The sequence below is a fragment of the Dromiciops gliroides genome, chromosome 1, assembly GCF_019393635.1.
Source record: "Dromiciops gliroides isolate mDroGli1 chromosome 1, mDroGli1.pri, whole genome shotgun sequence".
Classification (NCBI taxonomy): domain Eukaryota; kingdom Metazoa; phylum Chordata; class Mammalia; order Microbiotheria; family Microbiotheriidae; genus Dromiciops; species Dromiciops gliroides.
In genome coordinates this window covers 1,480,797-1,507,003 of record NC_057861.1, presented here as the reverse complement: position 1 = coordinate 1,507,003, position 26,207 = coordinate 1,480,797, and the positions used below count along the sequence as shown (strand labels likewise).

At 43.6% G+C, this 26,207-nt stretch overlaps 2 protein-coding genes and 1 gene segment (V, D, J or C); 2 read left to right on the top strand and 1 right to left on the bottom strand.

The window, feature by feature from the left end:
* The window catches only part of LOC122736557 (vomeronasal type-2 receptor 26-like), a 33,618-nt gene extending 18,058 nt beyond the window's left edge, over window positions 1-15,560 (top strand). Inside the window, exons 5-8 of the mRNA XM_043978874.1 lie at window positions 776-1,570; window positions 5,478-5,705; window positions 7,034-7,157; window positions 14,590-15,560. Coding sequence (XP_043834809.1) covers window positions 776-1,570; window positions 5,478-5,705; window positions 7,034-7,157; window positions 14,590-15,560 — 2,118 coding nt within the window. The remainder of the gene's footprint in view (window positions 1-775; window positions 1,571-5,477; window positions 5,706-7,033; window positions 7,158-14,589) is intronic.
* Window positions 1-26,207, bottom strand: part of LOC122733853 (immunoglobulin lambda-1 light chain-like) — a 773,472-nt gene that overhangs the window by 272,246 nt on the left and 475,019 nt on the right. The window lies entirely within an intron of this gene.
* LOC122736543 lies at window positions 22,933-23,493 on the top strand. The segment is given in 2 exon segments: window positions 22,933-23,013; window positions 23,177-23,493. Coding segments are annotated over 2 exon segments (363 nt in total).

Sequence of the window (26,207 nt, the reverse complement as noted above, 5' to 3'; positions counted from 1 at the left end):
TCATCCATATATTATATAAAAGGAGATTTAGAGGAGATGAAAGGAAGACTTGTTTCCTAAAAATTATCATGATATTAATTATGCATGAAGAAGAATGAGTTGTTTTTACAGTAAGGTCATTTTCATTCAAGGTTTTCAATCATAGTTTAGATGCCTATTACTCAGCTACATTATAGTAGGAATCCCTTTTTATATTATTTTAGATTTTTCTAGCTCCTTTCTCACTATTACATGCCTGTTTTTATACAACTAAAACTCCATACTCCAAAACCAAACCAAAACAAAGCAAAAAACAAAACACACCACCATTTAAAACTAATGAAGACATGGATAGGTAAATTATAGGTTTCCAAAATCAAAACACAAAACACTCTTCATATGATTTTTTTAAATTTTAGAAAGAAAACTATTGCCCCCCCAAATCAATAATGTGTAATAGGTTTAATCTGGAAATCTACTGTGGGTCATAAATCATTCATAGGAGTAATTATATATGCTTGTCCATTTGGAAAGCAAAGAGAGGACACAATGCCTGGAGTACAAGTAACATTAGAATCTCAGAACTGTCTTTCTTCACTCAATCATTATCTTTTTGAGGACTCAATGAGAGATAAATATAGACACTTTCAGGGACTAAAACACCACTTACAAGCTATGCACTGATTTATACATATTTTTTTCTATTGACAAAAAGGTTCATTTGTGAATTTCTACTTTGCTTCAATTCTCTCAGAGTTGCCATGATAAAACTGATGCATGTTTCTCTCCCATCCAGATCAGCTATGGTCCATTTGATTCTGTTCTTAGTGACAAGGTCCAGTTTCCTTCACTCTATCAGATGGCCCCCAAAGACTCTTCTCTTCACCAAGGTGTTGTCCGGTTACTGGTGTATTTTAAATGGAACTGGATAGGTCTGGTTGCCTCTGATGATATAAGAGGGGAAGAATTCCTCTGGGAAATAAGGGGGGAAATGGTAAAGAATGGTGTTTGTGTGTCCTTCACAGAGAAGATCCCTGTCAGTGAGAGAAGACATATGGAATCTCATGAGATGTTTGTGCCCAGGATCTTAACATCATCAGCCAAGGTGATTGTCATCCATGGTGACACAGATTCATTAATGATTCTGAGATACTCACAACTCCCTATTCTCCCAATAGCAAAGGTGTGGATTGGCACATCTCACTGGGACATTACCATGAGACCCTTTCAGCATCAAGGTGATCAGTTCCATGGCGCTCTCACATTTTCATACTTAACAAATGAAATTCCTGGGTTCAAGACTTTTCTTAAGACAGTTACACCTTCTAAATACCCAGATGACATTTTACTTAGGGGATTCTGGCTCTCAGCCTTTCTGTGCCCAGATCAACCAGAAAACCCAGAGCAAGAGATATGTTCACCAAATGCTTCCTTAGAGGCCTTGCCTCTGTGCTCTTTTGATATGGCTATGTCTAGCTTTAGTTATGCAATCTATAATAGTATCTATGCTGTGGCTTGGGCTCTCCATGAAATGTTTATGAGACAAAGATCAATGGGAGATGAAAAACATGCAATGGCTCATTCATGGCAGGTAATATTGAATTAGTGGCCACTTTTAAGCTATGATGTTGCAAGAATTTATTTTGGATATAGGTGTGACAAGATGGATAATAATGTCTTTTCCAACATTTTCTGATTATATGATCCTTAAGAATATATTGTTTATTGGGGCAACTAGGTGGTGCAGTGGATAAAGTACCAGCCCTGGAATCAGGAGGATCTGAGTTCAAATCCAGCCTCAGACATTTGACAGTTACTAGCTGTGGGACCCTGGGCAAGTCACTTAACCCTCATTGCCCCACCAAAAAAAAAAAGAATATATTGTTTATTTGTAATGCTTTTTGCTGTGCTTATAAAGTTAATAATTACAGTTTTTCTTTTTATACAGTCTTGGAGTTGGAAAGGATGTCAGGTACCATCTATTCATTATTGATGTATCTGGACAGTCTCCCCTTTTGCTAAAATTTTGCTAGTTGACTTCCATTCATGGAATAACCTATCACCTCCAAAGTAATTTTATTCTGGGTTGTGCCAGTTGTAACTGTTGAAAAGCTATTCATCATTACTCTAAGTTGGGATAGTAAAATGTCCCCTATAAAATGTCCTACACTGGTTGATAAACAAGACAGTGAGCAGTCTTCATTGCCTATCTACCTGCTTATATGTTATTTTCTCATTAATTGTGATTCTGGGTTCTTAAGCAATGAAGTTCATGTTGTGATATTCCTCACAAACTATTATTGATGCACAGTTTCTCATTATTCAGTTAATTGAATCTGACCCCTAATCCCACATGATAAATGTACTAGAAATATGTCTTTTCCCATTGATCTTTGATGATCTGTTTCATTAATACAGTGTAATCATGGCCTTGGAGAAACACAAATTCTATTGATCATACATTTTGAGTTAAACAAATTAGACAAAAATGTTTCAATAAGTTATCTATATTGGTAAAGATTCAGGATACAATCACCTTTAGCCACTAATGGGAGTTGTTGAATTTTTTTGACATTTACATAAACAAGCATTCACGGCAGTCAACTCTCTACAAAATTCTCCTCGGGATAACTTCACAGGCTGATGTAAACTCAGTTCTCTCAAAATATTCTTCAGATTTTGTTGTGATAGTTGTTACTCAGTTTTTCAGGAAAATTCTCTTAGTCCTTTCTGTGCCTCACACCTTGCTCTTTCCTTGACTGTTTCTATATGGCTGCTGACTCTCTCTGTGATCCTATTTCCTTTTAAAATATAGGACTTATAACTTTATTGTGGATTGGAGAGACTCTAAAAGTAGAAGTTTGTATCTAGAAAAACAAACCTAGATTTTATTATTTTTTTTTACTAAAAGGGTCATTATATTTTTGACAGAATTTGATGAGGCAGCCAATCGGCTTTTGTCCTTATAGCTCAGAAATTCTGAACTTAATGATTCAATGGCCTTAGTATTCTCAAAAGTAGGTGTTATAAGCATATGCCATGATGTGTAGCAGTACTTTGTCTCTACTTTTTTTTAATTTTCCAAATAGTAGTCATAGAAAACAACTCTACATTAGCTAGATTTTGAAAGAATACAGATAAAAACAAAACTTCATATAAAGGAATTGTCCAAAAAAAATGTGTTTCAGTCTGTTTTCAGATACCATCAGTCCTTTCTCTGTAGGTGTATTGCAATTTTCCTAAGTTCTTCAGAGTTATAATGGATCATTGCCTTGCTGAAAATAACCACGTGCTTCCCAGCAGATCATCTTACACTAATGCTGTTATTTCGTATACAGTACATTTCTCTCTGCCTCAGTTCATGTGGGTCTTTCCAGGTTTTTCTGATAGCATCCTATTCATCCCAACTTTTATATAGTACCTTAAACTTGACAAAGAATTTTCTTCACAATAGCCCAGCAGAGTAGGTACTATAGGTTTTGCCATTGTTGTCAATCATTATATTTCCTTCCATCCTATTCCCTTCCAATGATATTTACTCTATTTTCTATCTTATTTTGCCCTATTCCTCCTCAAAATGTTTTGCTACTTACTGCCTACTCCCTTGCTCTACCCTCCCTTCATTCACCCTTTCCTCCTTATCCTCTTCCCCTCTTACCTTTCTGTAGGGTTAAATAGATTACTCCTCCCAATTGGGTGTGTGCATTATTCTCTCATTGAGTCCACTCTGATGAGCTTAAGTAAGGTCTTTGAGCTAATTCTGTTTTCCAAATTTTTCTTCCCCCCTCATCCTCAAATCTCTCTATGAAATCAGGCAATTCAATATATGCCATACATGCACTGTTATGCATAACATCACCTTCGTTGAAAGTGTTTTACTTTTTGCAGCTCCCTCCCCCAAACTTCCCTTCTCTCCTTCCCCTCTTTCCTTCCCCTCTTCTCCACCCCCCCATCTCCTTCCCCTCCCATTTTTTACTCAGGGCAAAAACATATGACTATACCTGCTTGAGTATATAAGTTACTTCCTCTTTGACCCAATTCTGATGATAATAAAGTTCACTCATTCCCCCACTCTTTCCCCCTCTTCCCCTCCCCTCCATAAGCTTTTATCTTGTTTCCTTCATGTGAGCTACCTCTCCCCAGTATACCTCTCCCATTTCCCCTCCCCCAGTCTATTCCTCCTACCCCTCAACCCTATTTTAAAGATGTCATCATGGGTTAGCTAAGTGGTACAGTGGACAAAGCACCAGCCCTGGGCCCAGGAGACCCAAAGCCCAAATCTGCCCCAGACATAAGACATCCCACCTGGTTTGCTCCACAAAGAAAGAAGATACACAAAAAATAAATGCTTTATAAATACCCTTCCTTCATATTCAGTTCAGACCTGTATCCTCTGTGTATTCCTTAGTGAAAAAGTTATAATAAGTTGGAAGTATTATTTTCTCATATATGAATGTAAACAATTTAACCTTTTTATGACCCTTGTGATTTCTTTTTCCTGTTTACCTTTTTATGATTCTCCAGGATCTTGTATTTGAAAGTCAAATTTTCTATTCAGTTCAGGTCTTTTTATCACAAGTGGTGAAAGTCCTCTTTTTCATTAAAGTCCCATTTTTTCCTCTGAAATATTATACAAAATTTTGCTGGGTACATGATTCTTGGCTCTAGTCCCAGTTCCTTTGCCCTCTGGAATGTTATATTCCATGACCTCCAGTGCTTTAATGTAGATGCTGCTAGATCTTATTTTATCCTTATTAGAGCTTCATAGTATTTGGATTCCTTTTTTCTAGCTGCTTGCAATATTTTCTCTTTGAGCTGGGAGTTCTGGAATTTGGCTGTAATATTCCTGGAGGTTTTCCTTTTGGGATCTCTTTCAGAAGGTGATTGATGGATTCTTTCAATCTCTATTTTAGCTTCTACTTCTAGAATATCAGGTCAATTTCCCCTGACAATCTCTTGGAGGAGGATGTCTAAGTTCTTATTTTGGTCATGGTTTTCAGGTGATGCTGTGCAACTGACTCATCCTTTCCATGGCCAGGGTTATCCTGAAGGGGCATAACTTGCCAATGCATATGGCAGCTGCTATTCTGCATTTGTAGGAGTTTCATCACCAGGGAGCTTCCTAATCAATTACACTTACAAGAATCCAAGATAATGTCATCCACACAGCCTCATCTCAGATATGGTCCTTCTGAACTCTTTGGTCATTTAAAAACAGAAATTCACGTCTAATTCTTACCCTTTTCCTTCTCATGTATGTAGAAGGTTTTCCTTCTTTCCATAGAATTGGAATTCTTTATATAGAAGAATATTTTCAAAGTGATACAGAGGAATGATCTAGAAATTCTTTAATGGGTCAGAGCTTTGAAATGCATAATTGAAGAAGATGAAGGTCAATAGTAATACACCGAAAGTCTCTCACAGGCCCAGCATCCCTCATATAAGGGAAACCTTCCCTCGGGTAGCACCCAGTGATGAAGATTTCTCTTCTTTTTCAGCTGCACTCCTTCCTGAAGAGCACCCAATTTAACAACAGCGCTGGTGACCAGGTGTTTGTGGACGAAAATAGAAGATCAGAGGCTCAATATGCCATTATGAACTATGTGATGTTTCCCAATTGGTCTGATGTTCTGCTGAAAGTAGGGCAGTTTGTCCCTCAGGCTCCAGTTGGTCAAGATTTCACAGTCTGTGAGGATGCCATAGTGTGGAGTATGTCAGATTCAAAGGTCAGATAGATTTCAAATATGAACTTCATGCTTCTAATGACAGGAACAATTCTTGATCTACCTTTTTCTTCCTTTACATTGCTTATATGTGCAGCTAGTTGATTTGTTGGATAGAATGCCATGTCTGGAGTCAGGAAGACTTATCTTTATGACTTCTAACTGGGTCTCAGACACTTAGCAGCTGTGTGACCCCAAGCAAGTCACTCAACCCTGTTTCCCTCAGTTACTAATCTGTTCATGAAGCACAGGGGGGAGTGTGAGAATATTATTTCCTGGGTTGAGAAACCATGAGGTGACCTTTCTGTGGTCAAATAAGCAACTGGAAGTTACCACACCATTCATGGACCACCTTTAATTTATGTTAATCAATGGAATTGAATGCTACCAGCCAATTAACTTGGAGCTTTGTGTGGGGACCCCACCTCTTCCTGTCCCACAGGGAAGGAGGTGTGGCACTCTCTCTCTCTCTCTCTCTGTCTCCTTCCCTCCCTCCCTCTCCCTATCTTGCTCCCTTTTCATTCTCAAACCTTGTGTGGGTGGCAGAGAAGGGAAGGAAAAGAAGAGGTCAGGCTGAACCCTAGGGTAGACAGGTTTATTTTTAATTTTCTGAACTCCACATGTTCTCTCTTTACTCTTTAATAAATGCATAATGCCAAAAACTTGTGCTGACGCTTCTAACTTATAAGTAAACCCAAGCTAGTTTTCTCCTACACTGGGGGCAGAATGAAAGTAACCACACATTAGATTTTAAACGTCACACTGGAAATCTTAAATTCTCTTCTCAAGAGGTTTCTTTGCCAAAAAAACCCAACTTCCTTAATCTTTCAGAAAAAAAAAATTATTTCAGTGTTTTATCTATATGCTTAGTGTTCCTCCATGTATAGGAATTGAGAGCTACTCCAAAATAAAGGTAAAACTTCCATTTTTGTGAGGATTCTATTCTCTCTTGAGGATTTATAAAAGGAAGAATCAATGGAAGAAGCATTTATTGAGGACCTCATGTGTGCCAGGTGGTTTAAAAATGTCTCATTTTCCTCTCTCCAAAACCCTTTCAGGTAAGTACTACTACTATTCTTATTTTAATGTTTATTAAACTGAGGCAGACAGAGATGAAGTGATTTGTACAGGGTCAAATAAAAAATATGAGGTTCTGGGTTTGAATTGAGGTCTTCCTGACTCCAAGTTTAGAATTCTATCTACACCATCACTTTCAGTGGGAGTAGCTGTAGAAGCATGGGTTACATAGAAAATAATCTTCCTTTTTCTACACAAAACCTCAGTAGTTCTCTGTTAAAGATGTTTATTCTACTCTCCTCTTACTCTCTTAGGTTCCCTCTGGGGTCTGCAGTGACAGTTGTACTCCTGGATTCAGGAAGACCCCTTTGGAGGGGAAGGCTGCCTGCTGCTTTGACTGCTCCCCATGTCCAGAAGGGGAGATTTCTAGTCAGATGAGTGAGTTTCTGTAGGCAATGCTCTTATCAGAGTCACTGATTTAAAAAGTAACCAACAGGTTATTCTTATGCAGTTATCTACAACTCCCAGGAATATTATTGTCTGAGTAAAGGATCATATGAGACAAAGGAAAACCAGTTAAATATCGTAAAATACTGGGTTTTTTCCTTTTATTATTATTTTTAATTAATAAAGTATTTTATTTTTTTCCCATTACATGTAAAGTTAGTTCTCAACTTTTGTTTATACAAGCTTTCCAATTTCAGATTTTTCTCCCTCCCTCCCCTCCCTCCCCCTTCCCCTAGACAGCAGGTAATCTGATATAGGTTTAAATATCCTAAAATAACTACCTATGGCATGATCATGTTAATCCCACTACACAAGAAGAAGTTTAGTCAACAGGAAAAAAATCTGCTGTTTCATTTCTTGCATGAACCAAAGTCATTTAGTCTTGTACCAGATACAATGGTTGGTGTCTAGAGGGTATATAGGGATAGAGATAGAGATAAAGATAGAGATAGAGAGATAGATATACTTATAGATATAGATAAAGTTAAAGATAAAGATCCAGATATAAATAGTGTACTAGGGCAGAATGAAAGTTGTCCAGGTGTAAGGTTGTCAGATGCTAGATTACATGGGGAACTGAGTCCAAGGTATGACTGTGGAGGTAATACCAGGAAAAAACGTTTGAGTCAAGTAGTAAAACAAAGGGGGAGATTGAGATAAGGAAGTCTGGGGGTCTGAGGGTGTAGAGTGATGTTTAGAGTGTGTGATTTAAGGGGAGATCTTTGTTCCAGCATGAATCAGCAAAAGCCATTGGAGCAAATTGCTTTCCTGTTCAAATACCATGGAGAGAGGCCACTGGACTCCAAATAATCTGGAAGAGAGTGTTACCACTAGATTGATTCTTGAAAACATGCCTCTTTCAAAGAATTATTTACCTAGACAATCTAATCAAAATTTAAGTAAAAGGGTTGGGTTTTTTTTACTTTTTATTTGGCACACAGAGGCATAGCTGGGAGAAGAAGCCTAGGCTTCAACTCACTTGGAGATACAGGTTTATGGTATGTTCCTAAGACAGCCATAGAGGTATGGCTGGGAGAAGAAGATCAACTTCAACACCCCAAACAAAAGAGAAGATGACAATTTTATAGAGGCGAGAAGGGGGTGGGGGTTTGAAAATGATGTTATTTATTTGGATAAATGATTAATGAAAATAACACATTTCTAACTTGAGATTATTGTCACTACCTGGTTCTAATCACATAGCAAACATGAATGGCTCCCAAATAAGCTCATGTTGTAAATTTAAAGAACCCAGCTTTCTGGGTGGCTGTTTTATCTGTTTGAACAACAACAATCTGGTTACTGAATGACTTTTTTTCTCAAAAGAAAGAGTAATCTCTAACTGACCCCAGCAAGCTGATCAACTGCATTTCTCCATGGTCATAGTGCCCCCTCAGGGCCAGAACACCCCTAAATGGACCCAGGCCCATCCGGCTGCTACTATAAGAGGGTGAGGCTGATGGCATTGTTCAGATATACCTCACTCAAATCCAGTTCATGTGGACGTCAGGAAGTCAGGTTAATGATGTTGTTTGGGGGGACTTGTGACCTGGTTCAGAGGGCTAGCTCACCCAAAGAATTGGAGGTTCATCATGAATCTTGTAAAATAAAAAGACATTTATTAGGAAAGAGGAATATGGCCAGGGTGCAGATTGCCATGATGACTGTCCCACTGGAGTAAGAGAAGATCTGGCCTTCTGTATCTTTACAAAAGAAAGGGAAGGAAATTACAAGGCAGGGGAAATGCAAAGATTAGGGCCAGATAACTAAGAGAGGATCTTTGATAATGGGGTATCAGAAGAATATGTGTTGGCTGGAATGCTGCATAGCAGCATCCACCTATATCCTGCATATCCTCTTGCAGACCTTAGTATTGCTTGTCAGCATATTGGACTCATGTGCTTGCACACTTCATACCTGAAGTGGGAGACATAGAGCATTTTTTCCCTTGGCCTTGGAGGTTGTGATATATAAGTTTCTTGAGGTCTTACTGTATTGCCATAACAATGTCATTGATCATGTTTATAAACGAAGGATGAACAACAACAAACATTCCAAGAATATCGATAATTAGGTTTTGCAATTTCTGAACTTTGGCCCAAAGAGAAATCAGTCAGAATATCCAGTTATATGAGGGAACAAGGAGGCTTTGGTAAGGGGTATTTAAGAATGGAATACATTGATCCTGCTTTGCAATTGTTTTAAAAATAAATTGTGGGGCAGCTTGGTGGCGTAGTGGATAGAGCACCGGCCCTGGAGTCAGGAGAACCTGAGTTCAAATCTGGCCTCAGACACTTAACACTTACTGGCTGTGTGACCCTGGGCAAGTCACTTAACCCCAACTGCCTCACTAAAAAAAATAAAAAAAAATAAATAAATTGTGCTTTAGAATACCAAGTTACTGATTGTTTCTTAACTGACACCCTAAAGCAAAATGTGTAAGCTCTGCTTTTCAATTTGCCATTTGCTTACTCAATACTTTTTTTTAGTAAAATTAAAGAGTTTCTATAGGGACTCATGACATCACCTGTAGAAAAATCCATTTGAATTTTCACCTCTGATGTCACAGAAGCAATTCAAGTGTTTGTTTGGTACCTGAAAGAAAGAGAAAAAAGAAGGAGTAATGTGTAATTTAAGATTCTAAATGTGGATTCTAATCTGTTCCCCCAGTTTGGGGGAAACTGACTAAAAATCACTGATAAAATGAGTTTAGGTTTTTAAGGGTTTATTGGAAAAGAGAAAGAAAAAGATTGAGAACAGAATTCTAACAGCCTGGCATTCCTATCTTTCCTCAAATTTCCTGTGAAGTCATCTGCCGCCACCACCATCAAGTCCGGAAGCCAAAAGGCCAGCGCTCTCTGCGCAGGCTCCCTTTCCTCCTTCCTGTCTCCTCCCAGACCATAGGAGGCTCCTCAAGTTGATTGGCTGGTAGCCTTGATAGACAGCACCCATGAGCAAACGTCATTTCCTGATGCCAAGGAAAAGCCACAATGCCTCTGAGGCATTTTCCTCATGGTGGAGCTTTCCACAGCAAGTCTCCAGTAGGTGACATCATTCCAATCATTACAGTCCCCCCTTTTGTTCCTCAAGAAACAAAATGTTTCCTTGAAGGAACAGTAAAAAGAACATAATAACTATTGCTAACTAATAATATGTGAACAACAATATAGAAAAGGAAGAGAGGAAAGTTTTGTCCAGAGGGGCGATTTTTTTTTTCCTCATGAACTGACGCTTTGACATTAGTCTTGCAAAGGGAGGGCCTCTGCAGAGAATACATGTTACAGATGGTGTATATTATAACAGAAAGAGAAAAAAAACAACAAAAACAACAAATCAAAACTGTTCATTTAAAGTCTCTGAAAGTCTTTTCTCAGATGTCCTCTAGGTGTAATCATGGAATGGAAGTCTTTTCAGGGGTTGATGTGTGGATGCTTGTAATCAGCCAGGAAAATTTCCTACAAAATTGAGCTTAACACAACTTTAAAATAGCTTTATCAATAATCAAATCAAACAATGAAAGTTCTCAAAAACATGTCTAAGGGAATTCAGAATCTTAGTTGTTACACATGAAACATATAATAAAACAAAATTGAAACATTCTTTAAAATTATAATATTACTATAGTCCCCCCTTATGGAGAGTAATTGAGAAGATAATTGCTGTGATATTAATTTTTAAAAATAATTTTTATCTTTGTTTCATCACTTTTTGCATCATCTGCCTAATTATCCTCATGCCATTATGAGAAATTAGAAAATCTAATATAATTGGTAACAGGTGTCAAGGCCAAATTCAACACTGTATTTATCATGACACCTGAGATAATTATGGGGGTTACCATAAAAGAACAGAGAATTGATGGGATATGAGCATTCCCACACTTGAGCAATATGTACTGCCCATGCAGTATGCCAGGCTTAAAATAGGTGGATGGAATATATGTCCATGCCACCGAACATATTGGAGGAAACTGAGTTAGACTTAATCAGATGCATGGGATTGAGATGTCCATGGCATCAGGCATATAGGAGGGAGCATAGAAGCCAGGTGTAGAAGTGAGATGGATGGGATGAATACTTCCAGCCATCTGTACAATATTGTGGGGAAAAAGAAAATAAAATATTAAACCAAGAGAATCCAACCTCAATATTTGTCAAAAGCCGTTCCCTCAGCCATACCTTGACTTCATGCATGTCTCCCCTCATGTGACAGTTAAGTGTCTGCTCTTGCATGTATTCCTCTTGTGATTGGATGGCATCTTGGCCAACTGGCATCTGATAACTCAGAATAATGGCAATTAATGTCTTAAATGATAAGTTCCCATAATCCAAGTCTCATATGGATTTAAAAATTGAGGATAATAAATGATTGCAAAAAATGTGAATACATCTTGACTCAGAACACAATATATAATTATGCAACAATTTCAAATAATATCTTTTTTTTTACTTAGTATACAATTACTTTTGTGAAAAATCAGAACATATTTAAATACAAGTTAAAGCACAACAGAATCTCAAAGAAAACTTTTTTTTGAAAAAAAGAAAACTTTTACAAAGGTTCCCTTCTTTTTTTTTTTGAATATGCTTATCAAAAATAATACTTCTAGAATCAATTTACACTTGCCATGGCAACCAATTTGCCAAGGAAATGCTTTAAAGAGTTTGATCAAATAATCAGTTGAGAAAAAATAACAGAAACAAACAACTCAGAATATGGGAGCACAATACTCCTAGAATTAACACTGTATTATGAAATCAAAACCATCTTGCAATATTTCAAAATTAGATAGACAAATGAATAGAAGAAAATACACATGGAACAATAAAAGACAATGAAATTCAAACTAAGGAAATCTAAATGAGCATGAACTTAATATTAATAAGAGTATTATAAAATATAAACTTGATCACATGACTAAAAAGCTTTTACAAATATTCTCCTTGTTTTAAAAACTAAGTATAAGACACAATCTCAAAAGCATGAAAATCTCTATGAAAATAAACCCATATCATTAATTTCAAAATGTATATGTAATAGCATAGAAATCCTATGTAACCTCTGAACTGATACTATCACTCTGAGTGAATTCAGAACACTTTTGATTCTGGTATCTAAAATCCCCAATACTCATATCAATACCTTGCTGCTTACTTCTACATTTCTGTACAATATATACCCTTCCATTGCAAAAGAAGCGGAGTCTTGGACTATGTTGATGATTGTCATTCTTATTCAGCTTAAGTTTTTCTTCTTTAACCCCTCTATATTGTCTGTCAGTCTTTTCACCATACAAATGCTTTATAAGATTACTAATTAAAGACAAAAGCAGGTTAGCAAAATTATGAACAAAACAAGCATATCTGGAATTTAAAGGGTTTTCTAAGGTTGTCTAAGAAGCACAGCCAGGCTGGGGAAGGGCTAAGCCTGAAGCTGCAAATGTAGTTAGAGAAAGTTGCACATGAGCATTAGATCTCTGGACTTCCCAGGCAGGGAAAGCTATGGGCTTGGCCATAGGAGGAGTAGAGGGTGGGGTCTGGAGAGGAGGGGAGAGACCAGCACAATTTCAATCAGACTTGATTTTGAACTCAGGCCTGGATTCCTCTTCCCCCACTTTGCCTCCAGGCACTAGGGGACTAAAGGCTTCTAGAGGGTGGGTCATTGTCTCCAGGCATGCAAAATTAGAGCAACAATTAGTGTTAGAACTGGGAAAAGCTGCAGGAATTTCTTCAGGTTTCTCTGAAAAAGCATGGTTGGGAGAGGGGGAGATATTTCCTTGAGTGAGTACATTGCTGGCTCTTCTAACAAAAATAAAAAGAAAAATAGAAAATCCAGAAAAACAAAGCATTAACATGCTCTTATCTCCCATTTGTCTGGTTAAACAGACTAAAATCAAAAATAGGGTAATTAGGGAGTTTAAAAGGTCCATTTGACAAAATTTAAAGGGAAAACACCTGGCAATTCAGCAGTACTTCGGATTTAAAGGGTTAGGGTAGGGGAAATTTCTTACCCAACCAGAAGATCAGAAGTGAGGTTCAGCTTTCCTCTTCGTGGTCACCATCTGTTACGGGCTAAAATTCTAGCTAAACTGTCTAAAATATCTAATGAGTGGTCGCCAATAAATTATAAGCTTTAGCAAGAGTTAGACTTTTAAGCATTTATTAAGGAGAATAAGAATTTGGTAAAGAGAGAGAGAAAGGCCTAGATTCCTATCTATTAAAGGGAGAGCACATTTCTAGCTCCGCTCTCCACCAGAGTCCAAAGGAAAAAAACCTGACAGCCAGCGCCAGTCTCTTCCTTCCTCCTCCCACTAGCCCGCGTCACTTCCTTTTCCCAAAGAAAAGACTCCTGGTCTTGCCCTCAAAGACCTTCACTTCATGGGTGGAACTCTTCTACAGTAAGTCTCCAGCAGGTGGCATCATTCCAATCGTTACAGTTAAAGGAATGTCTGGAAAAGAGACAGATTGATGATAGCAACGATGAGACTAAGCTCCTAGTTGGGGCCTTTGGAAAGCCATTTCCAAGGTAAATTTCAAGTGAATATGAAGGAGAGGGTTAAAATATGGTCCAAGTAATATTCAAAGAATAAGTGAAAAAAACAAGTCATTCTTTGATCCGAGGAGAATTTCACTTTAAGGTATTTGATTAAACTAAGGCATTAAAGGTTATGGAATATGCTATTGAATAAATCATGCAGTAGAATCAGTTTCATGAGGATCAACAGGAAGTCCACTTAGAAAATAAAAATAAGATTTCTCCATAATTAATCTCCAGGTATTCAATAAATCATTAATCAGTCAACTATTGTCTGTGGCAGTCTTGTTAATAAATGGTAGGAATACAAAGATACAAAGGAAATGATTCCTTCCTTCTGGAAAATTCCAGTAGATTGAAGGATACAACATGAACATATTCAGATGATTCACCTACAAAATTGGTTGTGGGAAGGGGTTACCTGGGATCTGGTAAGAAAAAGGGGAGATTAGTGCAGACAATGTACAACTAGAGCTGTTGTTGAACAACATGACATACACACAGAAGCCATCTTTACATATGATAGCAAAGGTCTCATGTTTCTAAGTTTATTGTTCTAAGTGAATAGATTAGGAAGGACATGTATCATTAGTTCAATAAAAGGAATACAGAGAATCAATGTGATCCAAGACCAATCAATGATAAAGCACATGGACACAGTTGGCCTAATGTAACATACCACTGACACTGTCTCTCAGCAAAGAGGAAAGAGGATTTTGTGTCCTGTGGAGGCAGAAGCAGTTGTTGCAGCTCTCATGATTATTTGCTCTATCTGGGCATGGGCATAATTCTTTGAGTCTAAACCCTGGGCCTTGTTTGTCTCCTACAGATGCAGAGCAGTGTATGAAGTGCCCAGAAGATGAATATCCAAATAAATGGAGAGATGGCTGCATCCCCAAGGTTGTGAGCTTCCTAACCATGAAAGAACCTCTGGGGATGACTTTGGTTTCTGTGGCTGTTTCCTTCTCCTTACTGACAGCTCTAGTCCTGTGGGTCTTTGTGAAGTTCCAAGACACTCCCATTGTCAAAGCCAATAACCGGCCCCTTAGCTATTCCCTCCTCATCTCCCTTACCTGCTGTTTCCTCTGCTCCTTGCTCTTCATGGGCCATCCTACCACTGTCACCTGTCTCCTCCAACAAACAGTATTTGCAGTTGTGTTCACAGTGGCAGTTTCCTCCATTTTGGCCAAAACCATCATTGTGGTTCTGGCTTTCAGGGTCACAAGACCAGGGGATAGGATCTGGAAGCTGATATATCCTCGAGTGTCCAACTATGTTGTCCTCATCTGCTCAGGGATCCAAGTGATGTTCTGTGGCATCTGGCTGGGAACCTATCCTCCCTTTCCAGAGGCAGACACACACTCAGAATCTGGCCACATCGTCCTGAGGTGTAATGAGGGCTCTGTCTTTGCCTTTTACTGTGTCCTGGGCTACATGGGCATTCTGGCCCTGGCAAGCTTTACTGTAGCTTTCCTGGCCAGGAACCTGCCTGACTCCTTCAATGAAGCCAAGTTCATCACTTTCAGCATGCTGGTGTTTTGCAGTGTCTGGGCCTCATTTCTGCCCACATACCAGAGCACCAAAGGGAAGGCCATGGTGGTGGTGGAGGTCTTCTCCATCTTGGCCTCCAGTGCTGGCCTGCTGGGCTGCATTTTTGTTCCCAAATGTTATGTGATCCTCCTGAAGCCAGATAGAAACACCCAGGAAGAGATCAAGAATAAATGGGATTCTAGAGGCAAGATGTCTTCTAAAGCACAGCCTTACACTTCCCGCTCTGGGAACAGCAGGTCTGAAGAATAGCCCACATTGACTTGGCCTAGCCATATTTATTGGGTTTGTTGGTGTTTGAACTCAAATGAGTGGCATCCTTCTGGCTTCATTGTCAAATGCCACTCACATTCACAGGCTGGATCCCCTCAGGACACTGACTATTGCTGTTTTGTAGATGTCACTCACTACTTACTTTACTGGATGCTGTTATAAATGCACCGAGTAATATCTGGCAACTCCAGATTCTTAGAGTGTTTGAAGTTCTCAGAGTCATCCCTTAAAGCATGGAGAAGTGGAAGACAGTGTTATGAGTGCCCTCTCTCATTCCCCACACCTACTGTTCATTCCCATTAAGGATTCCTTCACCACAGGATTCAACCACAACTTAAAGGATTGACCTCCAGCACCTTTGGTGTGGTGCCCACACTTTAACAGGTTATGCCTTATTCTACGCTGGGAGCTGCTGGGCGGGAGGGGCCCCTTGGCCAGAAGCAGACACACAGGAGAGCACCTGGCTGTGGCAGAAGCTTCTCCGGGGAATCATGGCCATGCCCAGGCTTGGAGCCTCAGGGAAGACACCCCTGGGCATGTAAAATACAGGGCAGGGAAGAGAGATGTGAAGAAGCAGCAGCCACCCTGAGGACCACACCTTACCCAGGACACATTCTAGCCCTCCAGCTGCCAGCAGAGGGCTTGGCACAGAGGGGGGAACCTTCTGGTGTTTGCAAGGGATTGATTTTCAAAGTGACAACCAGGAATGGAGCAGTTTGGCATGATCTGATCCAAGCCTGGATGAGACAGTAACCAGGAATGAGTGAGGCCTTCTGAGTGAAGGGAATGGTGCTACAGGGAGAGTTGGAGGTGCCTCCCTGCCCAAGGGAGAGAAGCCCAGGCTGAGGCAGGAGGTCAGGGAAGGAGGCCTTTTCCCCCTGGGTCCCACACAGCATCTGCCCCCTGGAAATGCTCATGAGGAGGGTGACACTGGGTCCTTCCCCAGCCCTCACCTCAGAACCACCACCCTCTTCTCCAGGTCCTAGAATTGCCTTAGGTCCCCCCAGATGCCTCTCCCTGAAGCCTCCCTGCCCTACAGACAGAAACCCTCTTGGTCTCTCCCCAGGACTCCACCTCACCCCCCACAGAGGATTTGACATTTATTTTTCACACTCCTCAAGCCCTCACCTCTCTCTTCCTTCTCTCAGCAGGCCACTTTGCACTCTACTTCACTGAGAACACTGAAGTCATCCCATGATTGTGCTCAGCTCTCCTCATCCCCCCTCCTATAGCTCTCCATGCATTGTGTCATGGCTGACCAGCCAAAGAGGCTCCAGTCCTTCCCAGATGCCTCTGGGGGTGAGAGGATGGGCCCTCAGTGCTGGTGCAGGGGTTCAGCAGCCTGTCACCTGCCCCTCCCAGGAGCTGCCATTGAGCTGAGGGTCACCAGAGGGAGTTGTGGGCCTGAGCTTGGTGATCCAGCTTGCCTGGCAGGGAGTCAGAGGGTCCTCAGGTCCTGAGCACCCTGCCTAGGGCTCTGTGGTCTGTGTGAACCCCTGACAGGTGCTTCCTTCCCAGCCCCTTCCGTGGGGGCAGACTAAGAGTTGTTCAGGCAGAAGCCCCACCCAGTGCTGGGGACAGTTCTGAACTTGGGCATGAGGAAGGGATTGGGACATGAAGGGAGGGCAGGGCAAGGGATTTCTATGAAAGTCCCACCCTCTGGTGCCTAGAGAGGCTATAAGACAGACTTGGGGCAGCCCAGCCCCAGCTGTGGGGGCCTGAGGAGGCAGAGTTCTTGGGGGTGTCTGCACCATGGCCTAGATTCCTCTCCTCCTCTCCTTCCTCACTGTCTGCACAGGTAGGTGCCCAGTGCCTTTCCCTGGGACTCAGGCCCTCCAGGGCCCTGGCGCTGACCTTGAGCCCACCCTGGGAGAGACTGCACTGCAGAGCTCTCCCCTCCTCCCGATCCCGAGCTGCTGAGTCCCAGGACAAGGTCTTTCCTCCATTCCTTCCAGGTTCTCTGGCCTCCTATGTGCTGACCCAGCAGCCCTCCTTGTCTGTGACCCTGGGGCAGACAGCCAGCCTCACCTGTGCTGGGGATCAGCTGGATAAAAAATATGCTCATTGGTACCAGCAGAAAGGGAGCCAGATTCCTGTGCTAGTCATTTACGAGGACAAGGAGCGGCCAGTGACTTGCCCAGGATCACACGGCTAGTAAGTGTTAAGTGTCTGAGGTCGGATTTGAACTCGGGTCCTCCTGACTCCAGGGCCTGTACTCTATCCACTGCACCATCTAGCTGCCCTGCTGTTTGTTTTTTAATAAACATTTTTATTTATAATTTTGAGTTTAAAATTCTTCCTCCCTCCTTCCCTCACTCCCTTCCCCCTCCCTGAGGTAGTAAGCAGTGAGATAGGGGTCACGCAGATGTAACTATGTAACATTTCCATATTTGTCACTTTGCATAAAACTTGAATAAAAGAAAAAAGAGAGAAAGTGAAAAATAACAAGCTTCAGTCTGTTCAATCACTATCAGTTCTTTCTCTGGAGGTGGACAGTTTGCTTCATCACTCGTCCTTTGGGATTGTCTTAGGTCATTGCATTGCTGAGAAGAGCTGAGTCATTCACAGTTCTCCACAGAACAACATTGCTGTTATGGGTACAATGTGCAGTCCCTGTCTAACACCCCCCATCCCCGTTCCTCCAGTCCTGGGCTCTTTCACTTGCGCTCTTGGTACCCCCAGGTTTCCTCAGGGAGGCCTGATCCAGACACCACCAAGGTCAGCACAGGCCAGAGCTTCAGCCACAGCCAGGAGGCCATCCTTGGGCCAGGTCAGCTCTGAGAAAGGCCCCATGGCTGAGAGTCCCCCCAGCGACTACAGCAGAAATGGGACAGGAAGGTATGGCAGGAGTCCAGCCCTGTGGGGCCCTGACAGCCCCTCAAAGCACTTCACACACAGCAGAGAAGCAGGTCTGGGAGAACCAGGAGAATTCTTGGAAAGACGTGGGGTTGGAGGCCAAAACCGCAGAAAACCCTGCTGGTCTCTCAGAGACCAAGACACCACCTCTCTGCTTCAGAGTCCTCCATTTCCTGGGCCCATTCCCAGGCTCCTCCACTTCTGACCCTCATCGGATCATGGAAACCAGGATAGAAGGGTTGGGTGATTCTGATTTCTAGGGGCTGCCAATGAAGCAAGCCCACCTGGGGAAGAAGGGTGGGCAGGGGCTGGAGGAGACACCAGAGCTGGGGTGGGGGGGTAGCAGAAGAGAGGTGGGAGGAGGGGGAAATGTAGGAAGTAGAGGGAGAGTGGGAATAGGGGAAGAGGCAGGAAGAGCAGGAGAAAGGGGAGAAATGGGAGGAGGGGATAGGGGAGATATGGGGAAGGGGGGAGGAGAGAAGAGAGAGAGAATGAGGGGAAAGAGGCAGGGGGAGAAGAGAAGAGAGGAGTGGTAGAAAAAAGGGAGAAGAGGGAAAGAGAAAAATGGGAGGAGGAAGTGGAGAAGGAAGAGGGGTAGGGTCAGGAAAAGTAGAAGGAAAGGGATCGGGGGTGTCAGGGATTTGGGGGGGCTGCAGAGAAGATGGGGAAGATAAGGGAGCTGGTGCAAAAGAAGTGAGAGCTGGTGGGACAGGGAGGGGAGGTGATAAGGAAGCTGGAGGGGGAAGGGTTAAGGCAGGTTGGGAGGGTGGAGGCGGAGCCAGAGATGTGGGGGGAGTCTGGGGGTACATGAAGAGGCTGGTGAGAGAGGCTAGAAGGATGGGGAAAGAACTGAGCACTTGCCACCAGGTGGCTGGGTTATGGTGCCTGGATCTGTCTACTCCAATGTTGCCAATAATTTAATTCATTGGCATTCCTATTCCCTTTGACTAATTTGAAATCCCTCAGTGTCAGATCATCAAAAGAGCCACAATTGGGCTGTGAAGGTTCCCTTGATACATTTTTAAAATTCCTGAACCAGGTAGAACAGAGCTTAATGAATAGCTTTTTTGTCAGCCCTGGTTTGCTTGAGAAGGCCTTCTTAACTCCATTCTATAAGAACTTCCTTTAAGCGGACAGGGGGTCCTGCAGGCTCATTCTCTTTACTGTGTTTGGCCCCCATTAGATGTATATGAAATTTTAAAATCACCTTTTCTACACAGTGGAATCCTCACCTTCTTACCTGACAAATGCAAACTCTATCCTAAACAGAAAAACAAAATAGAGGCAGAGACATACAAAGAATTCTCTTGATGGTCTTTGACTTCAGAAGCCTATTCATCTTAGGGCTCCCTTTTTATGAAGTTCTGTAGAAAGATTCAAGCCTCCCTTGTTAGAGAGGTCTGCAGTAACACAGGCTGACCCCACAGAATTCCAATCCTTCCAGAAGGCCCCTCTCCTTACCCCCATGCCAGTGCTGAGAAAGCTGAATCAGGCAGTTTGAGAGGAAGTTCACCAAATACGTAGACAGAAACAGACATAAAACACATCTAAGCTTACCCAGAGATAATTGAAGAGCAAAATCAGAAGTTCCAGGTGGAGGAGAGACTCAAAACTTTAACTTGGTATTTCTCAGAAAAGGTCCCATCTCACGTAACAAAAGCTTCACCTGTTCATCTCCCTAAGGAAAAGGCATTTACTAAGAGAGTACAAGGCATATCAGAATCTCACCTCAAAAATCCTTTGGTGGTCAGCCAAACCTGGGACACAGGTTGAACATAGGTTCAAGAAGTTGACTAGACCAGTTAAAGATATGACAGGCACGGTTAGATGAGAGGCTCTTGGAGAACGGTTTGAGGTTACTGTGAAGCATCCTGAAATTCACCATGATAGGAATGGTGCAAAAATGGATGGTGATCTCAGGCTGCATTAAAAGAGGAAGAGCATCCAAGCTGTTGTTGTTCATTCATTTTCAAGGAGGCCAATGACATTACACACTTGAGAGTAAACTGGATGTAAGTGAGACAGAGTGACACAAAGTCACTGGCCTCACTCTGTCTCCCTGAGTCTTCAGAGTTCAGTGCCAAGACAAAAGGCAAGATGACTTATGATGGCCCAGGAGGCAACTCCACAGAAGATGCACTGACCCTTGGCAAGAGACCTCTCTGGGCCCATTAAAGGGACACTTGGAACAGTCCATTCTGTGGGCTACAACACGGAGGGCAGGCATCCTCGCCATGTCCTTGCGGACATCAACAGTGGTGCTGTGGAGTGCCCAGCAAGGGAACCTACAAAGGAGAATATTGCAATAAATTAACATTTGACGACAGACAGAAAATCTTCATTTTTCAGTCTGGAAAGTTTTCGTGTCTGAAGCCACCACAGCTTCTGGGAAACAACTGTGTGGACTCAATGTCTTGACCCCTCCTTCCCTGCAGTGACTTTCACTTACGTTACATTTCCTTTGGAAGAGGGAGGGGAGTGTTTGAAGAGCAGGGAAGTTGTTGAAGCAGTTGGCAGTGGGATTGTAAATTGAGAGAAGACTGGTTGGACAAGCCCCAAATGCCCCAGAGAGAGCAAAGTTGGTCATCTTTGCAGACTCATAGGAAAGAGCCTGCCCCTTTACCTTAAAAACCCCAAATATGGGGGGTACAAACTCAGGACTGTTCAGCAAATGGCAATAACAGCTGGGACTCAGGAAACAAGATTTTGAAAAGAAAGGTTCTAAATAAATCACCTTTGGCTCAAGAGTTCCACAGAAATAGTATGTGCTTATGCTAGGGTGTTTGTAGGTGGTCAACAACATATAAAGTTTTAGTTTTCTAAAAAAGAAAGGCCAGCAATGAGGTCTATTAACCTGAACTGTGTTCCCCCTCCCCCCCAAAAAAAAATAGAAACAGAGTAAATCAGTCATTTTACAGACAAGGGAAATGAGCCCCAGACAGGTTAGGTGACTTGCCCAGGGTCACACAGCTCATAAGCCTCAGAGACAAAAATTAAAAGCAGATCTTGGGGCAGTTAGGTGGTGCTGTAGATAAAGCACCAGCCCTGGATTCAGGAGGACCTGAGTTCAAATCCAGCCAAAGACACTTGACATTTAATAGCCATGTGACCCTGGCAAGTTACTTAACCCTCATTGCCCCACCAAAAAAAAAAAAGCAGATCTTCCAAACACCAAGGCCCAAACTCTAACCATTGCCCACCTAGCCACAGGATGAGTAGAGAAGTAAGGCTTAGCAGAGTGAGGATAACCTGAGCTCCAGAATAATCTGAGGCAGGGAGGACTTCCCCAGGCCCTGGGAGGCTCAGCCTGTGTCATAGCTCTGGGTCTGGGTGGTCTCTCCAACTCTGATGGGGATGCTGGGGGCCCAGAGAGACCTCCTACTCCCCATCTGGCTTGAAGCATCATTCCCAGAAACTAAGGGATAACAGGGTCTAAGAGGATACTTTGAATATGGAGAAATGTTCACCTGCCAATCTCCTGTTTTCTTGAATATTAAATAAAGATAAGAACACAAAAATTCCATAATTTTCTGGACCCTTGCTCCTAAGTCTGACTCCTGAAGGGTTTGGGGTCTGTGGGTCTGCTCAGAATCAGAGACGAAAACAGGCCCCCTTTGGCCAGGGCTGAGAGGGACCCTAGGGATCCCCTGGTCCAATCCCCTCTCTTTACACCTGGGCAAGGGAGACCCAGAGTGAGGGTGGGCCCGGCTTTCTTCCCCTGCAGCCCCTTGGGAGACCTGAGCAGCAGGAGTTCTGGGGATCCCAGAGGCAGGGTCTGTGCCCACTTTCTGTTGTGATTGTCCCTTTGGATGGTCAGGGGCCATGATTCAGCCCCAGGACACACAGCTCTGCACTGGAGGCAAGAGGACAAGCTTTTCTCCATCCCTTCCTGTGCACCAGGCCCTGGGCTAAGGGCTGGGGACTCCAATGCAAACAAACAGAAAGACAGTCCCTGACCTCAGGGAGCTTACAATCTAATAGGGGAAGACAGAACATGAAGGGGCTTTAAGGGATGGGGGGAGAAGGTCAAGGCACAGGTCCGGGGTGGGGCGCACAGTGGGGCAGCCTGAAGGGTCTGAGGCTCAGCTGGAGGGGAATGAAGCCTGGTTGTCCCCAGAGCAGGTCCTGGGGAAGTCACCAATGGGAAGGGAGCTGGGATGGTGGAGGAATGTCCCAGCAAGAGAAGGCCCCAGGGCATAGGGAAGGGGCAGGATGAGAAAGCAGCTTCCTTAGAGTGAGAGTCCAGGAGCATCAGACCCAGAGCCTGGGGAGGAAGGAATCTGACTCCCAGAATCCCAGACTCTCAGGTAAGGATGACCCCAGGGGCCAGGAGGGCCCGGCCCTGCCCCCAGACCCAGGAGCTCACAGGGTCACCCCCTGAGGCCCCTCCTGCAGGTCTCAGGAGCAGGGGCAGATTTGCATGAGGGGCCCCTCCTCCCTGCAGGGCCTGGGCTGCTCTTAAGAGAGGCCTGGGGGAGCCCAGCCCCAGCTTGGAGCCTCAGGACACAGAGCTGTGGGGGAGCCTTCACCATGGCCTGGATGCCTCTGCTGTTCCCACTCCTCACTCTCTACACAGGTGAGGCCTCCCAGGGCCCCCTCCCTGGGCTCAGACCCCACAGGGTCTCAGGCCAGGCCCAGTCCTGCCCTGGGCTCATCCTGCAGCTGCTTCAGGGGCCAGCATCTCCCTGGGGGAGAGAGGCCCCTGCCTCTGCCCAAGCTCTCCTGTCCTTCCCTTGCAGGTTCTGGGGCCTCCTATGTGCTGACCCAGCCACCTTCAGTGTCCAAGAGCCTGGGAGAGACGGCCTCCATCTCCTGTGCGGGGGATGGGATTAGTAGTAAATATGTACACTGGTACCAGCAGACACCTGGCAGGGCCCCAGTGCTGGTCATTTATGAAGATAACAAGAGGCCCTCGGGAATCCCAGAAAGATTCTATGGTTCCAGCTCAGGGAACATGGCCACCCTGAGCATCTCTGGGCTCCAGGCTGAGGATGAGGCTGATTATTACTGTCAGGTGTGGGATAGTGGTGCTAAGGCTCACAGTGATACAGACTGATGGGGAAGTGAGACAAAAACCCCTCCAAGTCCTGCCCCCACTGTGCCCTTCCCCCTGGGCTCCAGAGAGGGGCCTGCTGAGGACAGAGACACAAACTTCTCCCCTCCTCCCTCCCTCTCTTCTGCCTGGGAGGCCCCTTCCCCCTCTCTGAGCTCTCCCTCCCTGCCTCCCTCCCCAGCCCCAGCCTCTCACCTGCTCCCTCCCTCCCTCCCCAGGCTCCCCTCTCATTCCTTGAGCTCTGCTACCTCCCCATCTTTGAAAGCTCTGGGTGGGGCTCCTGGGCCCAGGCCCAGCCCCAGGTCAGGGAGCCCCTTGCCCAGAGCCCAGAGTATTAAGAACTCACAGTTAACTTTCTTGCAGTTCCAGCCTCACTGCCCAAAGGCTCCACTTTTTGAGTTGTAAAAATTACTAAATGATCTTGAGGCAGCTGGTGTTGAAGTGAACAGAGTGAGGGGGTCTGGAGTCAGGAGGACCTGAGTTCAAATCCAGCCTCCAGAACTTACCATCTGTGAGAAAATAACGGGATTTGGCTGATACTCAAAGGTTCACCTGGAGATTAATCTAAACTGAATTAAGTGAGAGTGATTGACTTCACTGATTAGACTACTGCAGGTAATTAGTTGTTACCACACCTGGCTGTCCCTTAAGAAGGTAAGGACTTTGAACTCAAGTCCAGACCACGTTCAAGTCCAGTGAACCAATGGATGTGGATGAGGCCTACCAATCAGCTTGAAGCAGTGTGTAAGGCCCGCCTCTGCTCCAGACCTATAAAAAGCTTCCACACTCAGTTTGCTGGAGAGTTCATGGTTGAAGCAGGCTCGTGGTGGGGGACTTGAGGAAGAATCAGACCAGGCTGGAACTCTGGGATAGATAGGCCTTAACTTTCTGAACTCCACGTGTTTTCCTTTTTACTAATACCTAGTATGTTTTAATAAATGCTTAATGCCCAAAGACTGGTGCTAAAGCTTCTAATTTAAGGCAAGTGAGGAAGCTAGATAGCTCAGTGGATAAAGCACCAACCCTGCATTCAGGAGGACCTGAGTTCAAATCCAGCTTCAGACACTTGACAGTTACTAGCTGTGTGACCCTGGGCAAGTCACTTAACCCTCATTGCCCTGCCCCCCCCAATAAACACATAAAAATAAGAGCAAACCTAATTTAAGGCAAGCACATGTTAGATTTTTTAGACAACACATTTAGCCTTTAAACATCACTTATCTATATGATCCTGGGCAAGTCACTTTACTTCTGTTTGCCTCAGTTTTCTCAACTGTAAAATGAGACAAATAATAGCCCCCTCTCTCATGGTTGTTCGGATGATCAAATGAGACAATATTAGCACCATGCCTGGTGTGTGGGGCCAGTGACATCACAGGGCCTTTCTTGACTTCTGTGTGATCTGGGTTTAAGTGAGGCAGAGCTGCACAAATCCTCATTTATTATCCCAGGGACTGCGTCTCTCATAGTTGAAGTGGCTGCACAGGACACGTCTTCTCAGGCTTGGGGCAGACATGCCTAACCCTTCCCCAGCCCCTAAATAAACTATTATCTTATTCTATTGGATTTGTGTACAAGGGGGTGTAATTCTTTAAAGAGGAATTCCTAAAGACCCCAAACCCTTACCCCTATCCCTATGCCCCTGTCCTATTTCCCCACAACAAATTGATATCCAGTTTTTCACACACACACACACACACACACACACACACACACACACACACACACACACCACTTTAAAGGTTACTTTAACTTTAGTTGGCAAATATTCAACATTTTCCCCTGGCTAGAGAACAGGCTTGTGGGAGAGCCGTAAGGTCAGCAGCCTGTGCACTAAGATGTGAAGGCAGAGAAGCTGCCCAGACAGTATCATAATCAGAAACTACAGCAGCCCCTGGATAATGGGTACCCTCATGCGTAAACGAGGATCTGTCAGTATAGAAAATACAATCAGGGTTCTCTAAGGGTGTGTCCAAAAGATCATCACGAGGCTTCTCAGCTATGTCAACTAGGGAGGTGCAGTCATGCAAAGGCTCCCTGAGAGTGGCAGGTCAGGGAGCAGTGTTGCTGGGTCAAGGACTGTACAGAGCATTTAAGTGATTCTCTCATTTCCTAGCAGGCTTACTTCATATCTAGTGAGCCTTTGATCTGAAAAAGCCAGTGTCCTATGATGCGGTAAGAGAGCCTCAACTTCATGAGGGCATTGCACAATTAGAGGGTTACCTAAGACCAGAGCAGAGGCTTTTTCTACCAAGGGGGCTGTAGCTGCCACTAGCCTGAGGCAAGGTGGGGCCCCAGGGGCAACAGAATCTAGTTGGCTGGAATAATAAGCTATTGGGTGCTGGACAGGTCCTAATTGTTGAGTCAGGGCCCCAGAAACCACTCCCTTCTGTTCATGTACAAAAAGAGTAAAAGACTTACTGTAGTCTGGGAGCCCTAGTGCAGGTGCTGATAACAAGGCCAATTTTAATTCTGTTATAGCTGAAAGATTCTGGGAATCCAGCTGTAAAGGTTCTGGGACAGAATTTTTGGTTAGAGATGTAAGAGGTTTAGTAATTTCACCAAAAGAGGGTATCCATTGTCTGCAATATCCAGCAGCTCCCAGAATGGTCCTTAGCTGCTTCTTAGTAGAGGGAGCAGAGAGTTGTTGAATAGTCTGGACACACTCAGTAGAGATGGATCGAGTGCCAGCAGCCAAAACAAACCCCAAATATTCC